Source organism: Onychostoma macrolepis, chromosome 19, assembly GCF_012432095.1.
Source record: "Onychostoma macrolepis isolate SWU-2019 chromosome 19, ASM1243209v1, whole genome shotgun sequence".
Taxonomy (NCBI): Eukaryota; Metazoa; Chordata; class Actinopteri; order Cypriniformes; family Cyprinidae; genus Onychostoma; species Onychostoma macrolepis.
In genome coordinates this window covers 9628324-9641708 of record NC_081173.1, presented here as the reverse complement: position 1 = coordinate 9641708, position 13385 = coordinate 9628324, and the positions used below count along the sequence as shown (strand labels likewise).

General features: G+C 40.1%; 1 protein-coding gene across 1 annotated transcript; it reads left to right on the top strand.

The window, feature by feature from the left end:
• The first annotated feature begins 1401 nt into the window (after nucleotides 1-1401).
• LOC131525112 (uncharacterized) lies at nucleotides 1402-3095 on the top strand. Its single transcript, XM_058752481.1, has 2 exons — nucleotides 1402-1875; nucleotides 2074-3095. The coding sequence occupies exon 2, from the start codon at nucleotides 2130-2132 to the stop codon at nucleotides 2880-2882; it is 753 nt and encodes a 250-aa protein (XP_058608464.1). The 5' UTR covers nucleotides 1402-1875; nucleotides 2074-2129; the 3' UTR covers nucleotides 2883-3095.
• The last annotated feature ends 10290 nt before the right edge of the window (nucleotides 3096-13385 follow it).

Genomic DNA, 13385 nt, shown 5'->3' with positions numbered 1-13385 from the left:
GGTTGTACCAGAATGTTATCTGCAGTACAATTGCGTGTGTACTGCTAACCTACGCCCTATCTCTACATCTTCCACTACACCTCTGGCTTTCTCGGTGGGTCTCTGGAATTGTCAGTCAGCCGTCAACAAAGCTGACTTCATTTCTGCCTTTTCTTTAAAATCCACTCTCAGCATCTTGGGCTTGACTGAGACCTGGATTCGTCCAGAAGACTCAGCAACCCCAGCTGCTCTCTCTACTAATTTCTCTTTCTCTCATACTTCGCGTCAAGTTGGTCGGGGTGGGGTACTGGCCTGCTCGTTTCACACAATTGGAAATACTCAACCCACTCTACCCTTTGCAATTACAACTCATTTGAATGTCATGCCATTAATGTATCAGCTCGATAAAACTCCAGATTGTGGTAATCTACCGTCCCCCTGGACAAATTCTAGCCACCTTCCTAGAGGAGCTGGACGGGTTGTTGTCCTCTTTTGTGGAGGATGGCATTCCACTCTTAGTCTTTGGTGATTTCAACATTCACCTAGACAAGCCTTATGCTACAGACTTCCACTCGCTACTAGCTTCATTTGATCTCAATCGCCTTACCACTACTAGCACGCACAAATCAGGCAACCAACTTGATTTAATTTACACACGCAATTGTACTGCAGATAACATTCTGGTACAACCGCTACATATCTCGGACCATTTCTTCATTACATTTACACTACATTTTGCTACCCGTGTGCCACCAACCCCCCTACCGGTTACTTTTAGACGAAACCTGCGCTCCCTTTCTCCTTCCCATCTTTCCTCTGTAGTATCCTCCTCTCTTCCTCACCTACCCATTTCTCATCTCTGGATGTAAACACAGCTACTGAAACTTTATGCTCTACCTTAACTTCTTGTCTAGACGACATTTGTCCTCTCTCCTCTAGGTCAGCACGGACTGCCCCTTCTAACCCCTGGTTATCTGATGTTCTTCGTGAACATCGGACTAAACTCAGAGCGGCAGAGAGAAAATGGCACAAATCAAACAACCCGTCGGACCTGAGTAGGTATCAGTCTCTGCTCTCATCTTTCTCTGCTGATGTCCACACTGCCAAATCCTCACATTTCCACAACAAGATCAACAGCGCTCCAGACATGCGTAATCTCTTCAGAACATTTAATTCTCTCCTCTGTCCCCCTCCACCACCTCCCACCACTTCTATTACAGCTGATGACTTTGCTACTTTTTACAGACAAAACTAGATCGATCAGTAATCAGTTCTCATCTCCACGCACACAGGACCCCAACCAACCACTTCCACTGCTAAACCTCCCATTTTCTCCTTCTGTCCCCTGACGGAGGCTGAAGTATCCAAACTTCTCCTCTCCAACCATCCTACAACATGTCCTCTTGACCCAATCCTCGCACCTTCTGCAAGCAATCTCTCCCACGCTCTTACCGACACTCACACACATCATCAACACATCCCTCCTCACAGGCATCTTCCCCACTGCGTTCAAGCAGGCTCGGGTAACCCCACTGCTCAAAAAACCTACATTAAACACTTCTCTTATAGAAAACTATAGACCTGTCTCTCTCCTTCCATTCATAGCGAAAACACTTGAACGTGTTGTCTTCAACCAGGTCTCATTGTTTCTTTCACAGAACAACAAACTGGACACTAAACAGTCAGGTTTCAGGAGTGGCCATTCAACTGAGACTGCGCTTCTCTCGGTCACTGAAGCCCTGCGAATTGCAAAAGCCCATTCCAAATCATCAGTCCTCATTCTGCTGGATCTATCTGCCGCGTTTGACACTGTCAATCATCAGATACTCCTCTCCACTCTCTCATCACTGGGCATCGCTGGAATTCCACTTCGCTGGTTTGAATCCTATCTCACTGGTAGGTCTTTCAGGGTGGCCTGGGGAGGGGAGGTATCCAAAGCACATACACTGGTCACTGGGGTTCCTCAGGGATCGGTTCTTGGACCTCTCCTCTTCTCCACATACACTACATCACTGGGTCCCATCATACAGGCACATGGATTCTCCTACCACTGCTATGCTGATGACACACAGCTCTATCTCTCTTTTCAACCAGATGATCCAACGGTAGCTGCAAGGATCTCAGGTTGCCTGTCAGACATCTCGGCATGGATGAAAGAACATCACCTCCAGCTCAACCTGGCAAAGACTGAGCTTCTTGTCTTTCCTGCCGCTCCAACTCTACAGCATGACATCACGATCCAGTTAGGTTCATCAACAATTACCCCATCAACTTCGGTCAGAAATCTTGGTGTAATCTTTGATGACCAGCTGACCTTCAAAGACCACATTGCAAAGACTGCTCGATCTTGCAGGTTTGCACTACACAACATCAGAAAGATCAGGCCCTTTCTGACGGAGCATGCTGCACAACTTCTTGTCCAGGCCCTTGTCATTTCTAGGCTGGACTACTGCAATGCTCTTCTGGCTGGACTTCCATCAAACACAGTCAAACCTCTACAAATGATTCAGAATGCGGCGGCACGACTGGTCTTCAAGGAACCCAAAAGAGCCCATGTTACACCTCTCTTTATCTCATTGCATTGGCTACCAATCGCAGCTCGCATCAAGTTCAAGACACTGATGCTTGCTCATAGAACAACCACAGGCTCAGCACCCGCCTACATGCACTCACTATTAAGAATCTACATCCCCTCCAGAAGTCTGAGATCTGCTAGTGAGCGACGCCTCGTGGTACCATCACAAAGAGGCTCAAAATCACTCTCCAGAACATTCTCGTTCACCATTCCTGGCTGGTGGAATGATCTTCCCACCCATATTCGGAGTACTGGATCCCTGTCAATCTTCAAGCAACAGCTGAAAACTCATCTCTTTCGACACTACTTGACTTCAACCTACACATAAAAAAAAAAAAAATAAAAATAAAAAATAAAAAATCTTTCTCCTTACTTATTCCTTCCCTTGCTAGCTTGTACTTATTTAAACAATGCCTGAGACTTGGTGTTACAAGCACTTCCTTTGTCGAATTGCCTCTTCAAGATGAATCGCTTCATGTGTTCCCCAAATTGTAAGTCGCTTTGGATAAAAGCGTCTGCAAAATGACTAAATGTAAATGTAAATGTGTAAATTAAGTCAAGTTGGTTGCCTGATTTGTGCGTGCTAGTAGTGGTAAGGCGTTTGAGATCAAATGAAGCTAGGAGTGAATGGAAGTCTGTAGCATAAGGCTTGTCTAGGTGAATGTTGAAATCACCAAAGACTAAGAGCGGAGTGCCATCCTCCACGAAAGAGGACAGCAGCCCGTCCAGCTCCTCTAGGAAGGTGGCTAGAATTTGGCTAAGGGGACGGTAAATGACCACAATCTGGAGTTTTATGGGAGCTGATACAGTAATGACATGAGATTCAAATGAGTTGTAGTTGCATAGGGGATAGCGGGTTGAGTATTTCCAATTGTTAGAGATGAGCAGACCAGTGCCTCCACCCCGGCCAACTTGAAGCGGGGTATGAGAGAAAGAGAGATTAGTAGAGAGCAGCTGGGGTTGCTGAGTCTTCTGGACGAATCCAGGTCTCAGTCAAGCCCAAGATGCTGAGCGTGGATTTTAAAGAAAAAGCAGAAATGAAGTCAGCTTTGTTGACAGCTGACTGACAATTCCAGAGACCCACAGAGAAGGAAAGAGGTGTAGTGGAGGAGGTAGAGATAAGGCACAGGTTATTAGGGTTACGTTGCCGTCTGCGTGTGACGTTAGAGCGTGGTTGAGAGAGAACCGGAATGGTTTGGAAACACATGATAGAGGTGGCAGGAAAGAGGATGGAAACGGAGAGTGTGTAAGGGAAGGGGGAAAAAAAGGATACTTAAGTGTGTCGCTCGGTTAAAGTCGCGCAGGAAAAGTCGATGGTCTTTACCCTCGTCGGTCTTCACACGAGGAGGCTGAACGCTTCCGCTGATGCTTCCGCGTCAGCGCTCGGACCTCTGATAAATACAGCCTAAAACACTACAGTGAAAACAGCTGTGGCCGGCTTCTGATTGGCCCAGCCAATAGCCAAGTGCAAATAGCTCAAGACGAAACTAACACTTCGCTTGCAAGGAGCAATGAAAATGATCCAGGTTCCTTCTTAGCCGAGGTGCAAATTATTATAATTAACAGTAAGTGCAATCAAACATAGAAACCTCAACGAAAATGCAGAATAGAAATAGATGGGAAACGAAGTATTCCTTCCTAACAGCAAGTAAATAATTTAAACAACAGATCTATGACCAAGTATTGCAACACTTACGCGCTGCTGTCCGTCTCTTCTGGTGAATATTCGGCTTCTCCCCTTATGATTGCTGACACCTCTGCCATCAGAGTGCAAAGTACCTCATGGGTCAAGTGAGCATGTTTCTTCTGCAACAGCATGCCGTCTAGAATCCTGCGGGTTACACCGATCATGAGTTCCCATGATCCACCCATGTGGGATGCATGTGGTGGATTGAATTCCCATGTACAGCCATTCTCATGGAGGTATTTCAGAAGACTAGTCTGGTTTTCTTTTGCTGGTTGCATGCCTAGTTCTTGACTTGCACCAATTAAGTTGGTTCCTCTGTCTGATCTGAGCCGTTTTGCTGGTCCTCGCACAGCAAAAAACCTTCGCAGTGCATTGATGCAACTGGCAGTGTTCATAGACTCTATGACTTCTATGTGTACTGCTCATGTACTCATACATGTGAAGAGTATAGCCCACCTTTTGTTTTCAGCTACACAGCCTCTGGTGCGTAGAGTGACCACTGTCCATGGACCAAAAACGTCTAACCCCACGTATGTAAATGGAGGAGATGTACTGAGGCGCTCAGGAGGAAGATCTGCCATCTTTTGAACTTCTTGCTTTCCTCTGAGTCTGCGGCATGTCACACAACAGTGAAGGATAGAGTTTATCAGTCTTTTCCCCTACAATCCACAAGCCAGCCAGTCGGATTGCTCCTTCTGTGAACTGTCTCCTGATGGTGCACTTTGGAGTGGTAGTAACTCACCAACAGTTTAGCAACATGACTTTGTTTTGGGAGGATGATTGGATTCTTTACCTCTGACTCGATTGAAGCATGTTTCAAACGTCCTCCAACCCTCAAGAGGCCATCATCGATGTAGGGTCGAGATTCCACAGTGCACTTGAATGTGAAACTTGTTCGTTTCTCTGCAAAGCAGCATACTCCTCTGGATATAGTTCTTTCTGGGCGTTTACATCCAGAGATGAGAAATGGGTGGGTGATGGAAGAGAGGAGGATACTACAGAGGAGAGATGGGAAGGAGAAAGGGAGCGCAGGTTTCGTCTAAAAGTAACTGGTAGGGGTTGGTGGCACAGGAGAAGCAAAGTGTAATGCAAATGTAATGAAGAAATGGTCCAAGTATGTAGCGGTTGTACCAGAATGTTATCTGCAGTACAATTGCGTGTGTAAATTAAGTCAAGTTGGTTGCCTGATTTGTGCGTGCTAGTAGTGGTAAGGCGTTTGAGATCAAATGAAGCTAGGAGTGAATGGAAGTCTGTAGCATAAGGCTTGTCTAGGTGAATGTTGAAATCACCAAAGACTAAGAGCGGAGTGCCATCCTCCACGAAAGAGGACAGCAGCCCGTCCAGCTCCTCTAGGAAGGTGGCTAGAATTTGGCTAAGGGGACGGTAAATGACCACAATCTGGAGTTTTATGGGAGCTGATACAGTAATGACATGAGATTCAAATGAGTTGTAGTTGCATAGGGGATAGCGGGTTGAGTATTTCCAATTGTTAGAGATGAGCAGACCAGTGCCTCCACCCCGGCCAACTTGAAGCGGGGTATGAGAGAAAGAGAGATTAGTAGAGAGAGCAGCTGGGGTTGCTGAGTCTTCTGGACGAATCCAGGTCTCAGTCAAGCCCAAGATGCTGAGCGTGGATTTTAAAGAAAAAGCAGAAATGAAGTCAGCTTTGTTGACAGCTGACTGACAATTCCAGAGACCCACAGAGAAGGAAAGAGGTGTAGTGGAGGAGGTAGAGATAAGGCACAGGTTATTAGGGTTACGTTGCCGTCTGCGTGTGACGTTAGAGCGTGGTTGAGAGAGAACCGGAATGGTTTGGAAACACATGATAGAGGTGGCAGGAAAGAGGATGGAAACGGAGAGTGTGTAAGGGAAGGGGGAAAAAAAGGATACTTAAGTGTGTCGCTCGGTTAAAGTCGCGCAGGAAAAGTCGATGGTCTTTACCCTCGTCGGTCTTCACACGAGGAGGCTGAACGCTTCGCTGATGCTTCGCGTCAGCGCTCGGACCTCTGATAAATACAGCCTAAAACACTACAGTGAAAACAGCTGTGGCGGCTTCTGATTGGCCCAGCCAATAGCCAAGTGCAAATAGCTCAAGACGAAACTAACACTTCGCTTGCAAGGAGCAATGAAAATGATCCAGGTTCCTTCTTAGCCGAGGTGCAAATTATTATAATTAACAGTAAGTGCAATCAAACATAGAAACCTCAACGAAAATGCAGAATAGAAATAGATGGGAAACGAAGTATTCCTTCCTAACAGCAAGTAAATAATTTAAACAACAGATCTATGACCAAGTATTGCAACACTTACGCTGCTGTCCGTCTCTTCTGGTGAATATTCGGCTTCTCCCCTTATGATTGCTGACACCTCTGCCATCAGAGTGCAAAGTACCTCATGGGTCAAGTGAGCATGTTTCTTCTGCAACAGCATGCCGTCTAGAATCCTGCGGGTTACACCGATCATGAGTTCCCATGATCCACCCATGTGGGATGCATGTGGTGGATTGAATTCCCATGTACAGCCATTCTCATGGAGGTATTTCAGAAGACTAGTCTGGTTTTCTTTTGCTGGTTGCATGCCTAGTTCTTGACTTGCACCAATTAAGTTGGTTCCTCTGTCTGATCTGAGCCGTTTTGCTGGTCCTCGCACAGCAAAAAACCTTCGCAGTGCATTGATGCAACTGGCAGTGTTCATAGACTCTATGACTTCTATGTGTACTGCTCATGTACTCATACATGTGAAGAGTATAGCCCACCTTTTGTTTTCAGCTACACAGCCTCTGGTGCGTAGAGTGACCACTGTCCATGGACCAAAAACGTCTAACCCCACGTATGTAAATGGAGGAGATGTACTGAGGCGCTCAGGAGGAAGATCTGCCATCTTTTGAACTTCTTGCTTTCCTCTGAGTCTGCGGCATGTCACACAACAGTGAAGGATAGAGTTTATCAGTCTTTTCCCCCCTACAATCCACAAGCCAGCCAGTCGGATTGCTCCTTCTGTGAACTGTCTCCCTTGATGGTGCACTTTGGAGTGGTAGTAACTCACCAACAGTTTAGCAACATGACTTTGTTTTGGGAGGATGATTGGATTCTTTACCTCTGACTCGATTGAAGCATGTTTCAAACGTCCTCCAACCCTCAAGAGGCCATCATCGATGTAGGGGTCGAGATTCCACAGTGCACTTGAATGTGAAACTTGTTCGTTTCTCTGCAAAGCAGCATACTCCTCTGGATATAGTTCTTTCTGGGCGTGTAGAAGTACTAGTCTCTTTGCTGCTGTCTGCTCTTCAGGTGTGTGTATTTTGCTGCACTGATGCCATCCTTTGCATGTATGGGATGCACTGATAGAACTTGACGTGTGAGAACGTGCTTGATGAATCAGAAAAGAAACCGCTCCTAGCAAAGATTCCCAGGTAGAAAACCGTTGAAACCGTTCCGAAAAGAGTCTTCTTTCAGCTCGAGTAGCGAAGCTGGTTACACAAGGTCTGACTTCTGCGTCTGTCTCAGGATTAACCATTTCGAAGGACTCACACTGTTGCTCTTGGGGCGGTTGGTAGAGGAAGCTGAGTCCTGTGAACCATATGGTGTCATTCAGCTGTGAAGTAACCACAGATCTTGTTGCCAGGTCAGCTGGATTCTGAACCGTAGGCACATAACCCCACTGGTCTGGAGAAGTCGACTGACGTATCCGCTGAACACGGTTGTGCACATAAACAAAGAAGCGTCTGGACTGATTGTAAATATATCCTAAGACCACTTTGCTGTCACAATAGAATTTCACTGCATTCGGCTTGTGGTCTAGCTCATCGAGAAAGTGTTCAGCCATCTCCACAGCCAGCACTGCATCGCACAGCTCCAGGCGAAGGATAGAAGGCTCAGGAAGAGGTGACAGCTTCGCTTTGCCCAGCACAAATCCCACTTTGACCTCACCTTCATCAGTCAGAGCTCTGAGGTAAGCCACTGCCCCTATGGCCCGGCTCGAGGCATCTGAAAAGACACACAACTCAGTGTATGAAGTGTTAGAAAGTGCTTAGCTTTTGAAGTGAGGTTTTCCATTCCTCCCACATGTTTTTCTTCTCTTCAGGAAGGACTGTGTCCCAATCATGTACCTCTTTGGTCAGCTCACGTACCAACGCTCTGCCCCGGATTGTCACTGGTGCCACAAAGCCCAAAGGGTCAAAGAGGCTATTCACGACAGAGAGCACTCCGCGATGAGGGTAGGGCTGGTCGTTTTCTGCAACTTTGAAGGTGAAAGTATCTGTTTTTATGTCCCAGTACAAACCCAGACTTCTTTGTGCAGGCCAGCTCTCATGACCAAAATTCAGATCTTGGAGACCAGAAGCGAGATCTTTCGGTGGGAAAGCTTGCATGACTTTAACACTGTTTGAGGCTATCTTGTGGAGCTTAATATTCGATTTAGAAAGTGATTCTTGAGTGCGCTTGAGCAGGTCTATCGCTTCAGCTTCTGTGGGAAAGGACATGAGGCCGTCGTCCACATAGAAGTGCCTGTTAACAAAGTGTGAAGTGTCAGTTCCGTGCTCTTGTTCACCTCGCTGTGCAGCCAACCGTAGACAGTATATAGCCACTGATGGAGAAGGACTGTTTCTAAAAACATGTACCCTCATACGGTAGTCTACCACCTCCTTGCTCAAGTTGCTGTCACTGTACCAGAGGAATCGCAAATAGTTTCTGTGGTCCCCTTTCAACAGGAAACCATAGAACATCTGTTGGATGTCCGCCATAATTGCAACGCGATCCTTCCTGAACCGTAGCAGCACACCTAACAGTGAGTTGTTTAAGTCAGGGCCTGAGAGGAGCACGTTGTTCAAAGAAATACCTTGGTGTTGCGCACTGGAATCAAATACCACCCGTATTTGTCCCGGTTTTTGCGGATGATACACTCCGAAGATGGGTAAGTACCAGCACTCTTCATCCTCGTGGATAGGTGGTGCTCTTTCTGCATGGTGGTTCTGAAAGAGTTTCTCCATGAAGGCAGAAAACTGTTCCTTCATCTCAGGGTTTCTACTTAGCGTGCGACGCAAAGAATTAAGGCGAGACAATGCTTGTTCCCGATTATTTGGGAGTAATGGTCTGGGTGACCTGAATGGCAAAGGAGCGACCCAATTTTTCTGTTTGTCTTGGTGGAACTCTGCTTGCATGATCTTCAAGAAGGTCTCATCCTCGAAGGACATGGCAGGTTTGTTATCATTTTTGGCTGGTGGAATGATCTTCCCACCCATATTCGGAGTACTGGATCCCTGTCAATCTTCAAGCAACAGCTGAAAACTCATCTCTTTCGACACTACTTGACTTCAACCTACACATAAAAAAAAAAAAAAAAAAAAAAAAAAAAAAAAAAAAAAAAAAAAAAAAAAAAAAAAAAAAAAAAAAAAAAAAAAAAAAAAAAAAAAAAAAAAAAAAAAAAAAAAAAAAAAAAAAAAAAAAAAAAAAAAAAAAAAAAAAAAAAAAAAAAAAAAAAAAAAAAAAAAAAAAAAAAAAAAAAAAAAAAAAAAAAAAAAAAAAAAAAAAAAAAAAAAAAAAAAAAAAAAAAAAAAAAAAAAAAAAAAAAAAAAAAAAAAAAAAAAAAAAAAAAAAAAAAAAAAAAAAAAAAAAAAAAAAAAAAAAAAAAAAAAAAAAAAAAAAAAAAAAAAAAAAAAAAAAAAAAAAAAAAAAAAAAAAAAAAAAAAAAAAAAAAAAAAAAAAAAAAAAAAAAAAAAAAAAAAAAAAAAAAAAAAAAAAAAAAAAAAAAAAAAAAAAAAAAAAAAAAAAAAAAAAAAAAAAAAAAAAAAAAAAAAAAAAAAAAAAAAAAAAAAAAAAAAAAAAAAAAAAAAAAAAAAAAAAAAAAAAAAAAAAAAAAAAAAAAAAAAAAAAAAAAAAAAAAAAAAAAAAAAAAAAAAAAAAAAAAAAAAAAAAAAAAAAAAAAAAAAAAAAAAAAAAAAAAAAAAAAAAAAAAAAAAAAAAAAAAAAAAAAAAAAAAAAAAAAAAAAAAAAAAAAAAAAAAAAAAAAAAAAAAAAAAAAAAAAAAAAAAAAAAAAAAAAAAAAAAAAAAAAAAAAAAAAAAAAAAAAAAAAAAAAAAAAAAAAAAAAAAAAAAAAAAAAAAAAAAAAAAAAAAAAAAAAAAAAAAAAAAAAAAAAAAAAAAAAAAAAAAAAAAAAAAAAAAAAAAAAAAAAAAAAAAAAAAAAAAAAAAAAAAAAAAAAAAAAAAAAAAAAAAAAAAAAAAAAAAAAAAAAAAAAAAAAAAAAAAAAAAAAAAAAAAAAAAAAAAAAAAAAAAAAAAAAAAAAAAAAAAAAAAAAAAAAAAAAAAAAAAAAAAAAAAAAAAAAAAAAAAAAAAAAAAAAAAAAAAAAAAAAAAAAAAAAAAAAAAAAAAAAAAAAAAAAAAAAAAAAAAAAAAAAAAAAAAAAAAAAAAAAAAAAAAAAAAAAAAAAAAAAAAAAAAAAAAAAAAAAAAAAAAAAAAAAAAAAAAAAAAAAAAAAAAAAAAAAAAAAAAAAAAAAAAAAAAAAAAAAAAAAAAAAAAAAAAAAAAAAAAAAAAAAAAAAAAAAAAAAAAAAAAAAAAAAAAAAAAAAAAAAAAAAAAAAAAAAAAAAAAAAAAAAAAAAAAAAAAAAAAAAAAAAAAAAAAAAAAAAAAAAAAAAAAAAAAAAAAAAAAAAAAAAAAAAAAAAAAAAAAAAAAAAAAAAAAAAAAAAAAAAAAAAAAAAAAAAAAAAAAAAAAAAAAAAAAAAAAAAAAAAAAAAAAAAAAAAAAAAAAAAAAAAAAAAAAAAAAAAAAAAAAAAAAAAAAAAAAAAAAAAAAAAAAAAAAAAAAAAAAAAAAAAAAAAAAAAAAAAAAAAAAAAAAAAAAAAAAAAAAAAAAAAAAAAAAAAAAAAAAAAAAAAAAAAAAAAAAAAAAAAAAAAAAAAAAAAAAAAAAAAAAAAAAAAAAAAAAAAAAAAAAAAAAAAAAAAAAAAAAAAAAAAAAAAAAAAAAAAAAAAAAAAAAAAAAAAAAAAAAAAAAAAAAAAAAAAAAAAAAAAAAAAAAAAAAAAAAAAAAAAAAAAAAAAAAAAAAAAAAAAAAAAAAAAAAAAAAAAAAAAAAAAAAAAAAAAAAAAAAAAAAAAAAAAAAAAAAAAAAAAAAAAAAAAAAAAAAAAAAAAAAAAAAAAAAAAAGTTAGGCGTGGTTGAGAGAGAACCGGAATGGTTTGGAAACACATGATAGAGGTGGCAGGAAAGAGGATGGAAACGGAGAGTGTGTAAGGGAAGGGGAAAAAGGATACTTAAGTGTGTCGCTCGGTTAAAGTCGCGCAGGAAAAGTCGATGGTCTTTACCCTCGTCGGTCTTCACACGAGGAGGCTGAACGCTTCAGCTTCTGTGGGAAAGGACATGAGGCCGTCGTCCACATAGAAGTGCCTGTTAACAAAGTGTGAAGTGTCAGTTCCGTGCTCTTGTTCACCTCGCTGTGCAGCCAACCGTAGACAGTATATAGCCACTGATGGAGAAGGACTGTTTCTAAAAACATGTACCCTCATACGGTAGTCTACCACCTCCTTGCTCAAGTTGCTGTCACTGTACCAGAGGAATCGCAAATAGTTTCTGTGGTCCCCTTTCAACAGGAAACCATAGAACATCTGTTGGATGTCCGCCATAATTGCAACGCGATCCTTCCTGAACCGTAGCAGCACACCTAACAGTGAGTTGTTTAAGTCAGGGCCTGAGAGGAGCACGTTGTTCAAAGAAATACCTTGGTGTTGCGCACTGGAATCAAATACCACCCGTATTTGTCCCGGTTTTTGCGGATGATACACTCCGAAGATGGGTAAGTACCAGCACTCTTCATCCTCGTGGATAGGTGGTGCTCTTTCTGCATGGTGGTTCTGAAAGAGTTTCTCCATGAAGGCAGAAAACTGTTCCTTCATCTCAGGGTTTCTACTTAGCGTGCGACGCAAAGAATTAAGGCGAGACAATGCTTGTTCCCGATTATTTGGGAGTAATGGTCTGGGTGACCTGAATGGCAAAGGAGCGACCCAATTTTTCTGTTTGTCTTGGTGGAACTCTGCTTGCATGATCTTCAAGAAGGTCTCATCCTCGAAGGACATGGCAGGTTTGTTATCATTTTTGGTTCTGTCAAATACCTTGAGCCCAAGTTCGTCTTCTGCTTGCACACCATGAGTAGCGTGATTGAATGCATGGGGAAAAACGACAGACTTATGCTCCCCGCCATGGCACAATTTCTCTTTCACTTTGATGTGGCTCTGGCATGGAGTGAGAAGTGATGGGCGGCCATTGTCCAGGATGTTAGTTTTAAAGACACTCACCATCGGCTTATGGGCTCTGTCAATGCAGACATCACCTACAATCACCCAGCCTAAATCTAACCTTTGCGCAAAAGGTGCATTGTGAGGCCCGTTGATTTGTTTCAAGTTTTCAAGTGTGGATGGGCAAGAGCGACTTCTGGAGTGGGTATTTCGGATCTGTTGCTCATTATCTCGTTGCACTCAATCAGTGGTGGGAGATCAAGACATGTCTTACCATCCAGGGTCTTACCCGAGTCTGCTGTTTTACATATTCTTCCGTTTTCATTTAAATCACATGTGATGAAAGTATACTTATTTCACTGCGATTGTCATCACATTCCATTGCTGCCGCCTCTAACACTTCCGCTTCTGCCAGAGCAGCTGCAGCTTCCTTTTCTAATTCCAATGCTTCCAGATTTGCTTCTACCGTAGCCCTTTCCTGTTCCAGCCTTGCTTTCTCCTTTTTCATTTCAAGCTGTCTTTTTGTGAACGCCATCTTGCCACGTGCAGCTTCTGCTGAGGCTCTAGCTTTTGCAGCAGCACTAGCAACTGAAGACTTGGAGGAAGACAATGATCGTTTAGAACTGACCTCTGAAGGTGCCTTTTCTTTCCCTCTGCTCCCTTCAGTTTGCATATTTGCTTCTGAGAGTTCCTCTTGCACCTGCTGATCCATGGCTTTTTACTGTACTGTTCTCTTTATATGTTTTGCTTTCCTAGCGTGTAATATAAATAAACAGCAAGCCAAACTCTGTTCAAGAGCCAGGATATGAGCACCTTGCTCCATTAATAGTCCAATGTGTGGTTTACTCAATCAAACTCCGCAGCCATTGAACCGAGTAAAACTGTAAATGAAATAAAAGAAATATAGAAAAGTAAT

Coding starts and splice junctions, on each gene's coding strand:
- LOC131525112 (XM_058752481.1), top strand. CDS start 2,130: ATGAAAGAACATCACCTCCAGCTCAACCTGGCAAAGACTGAGCTTCTT.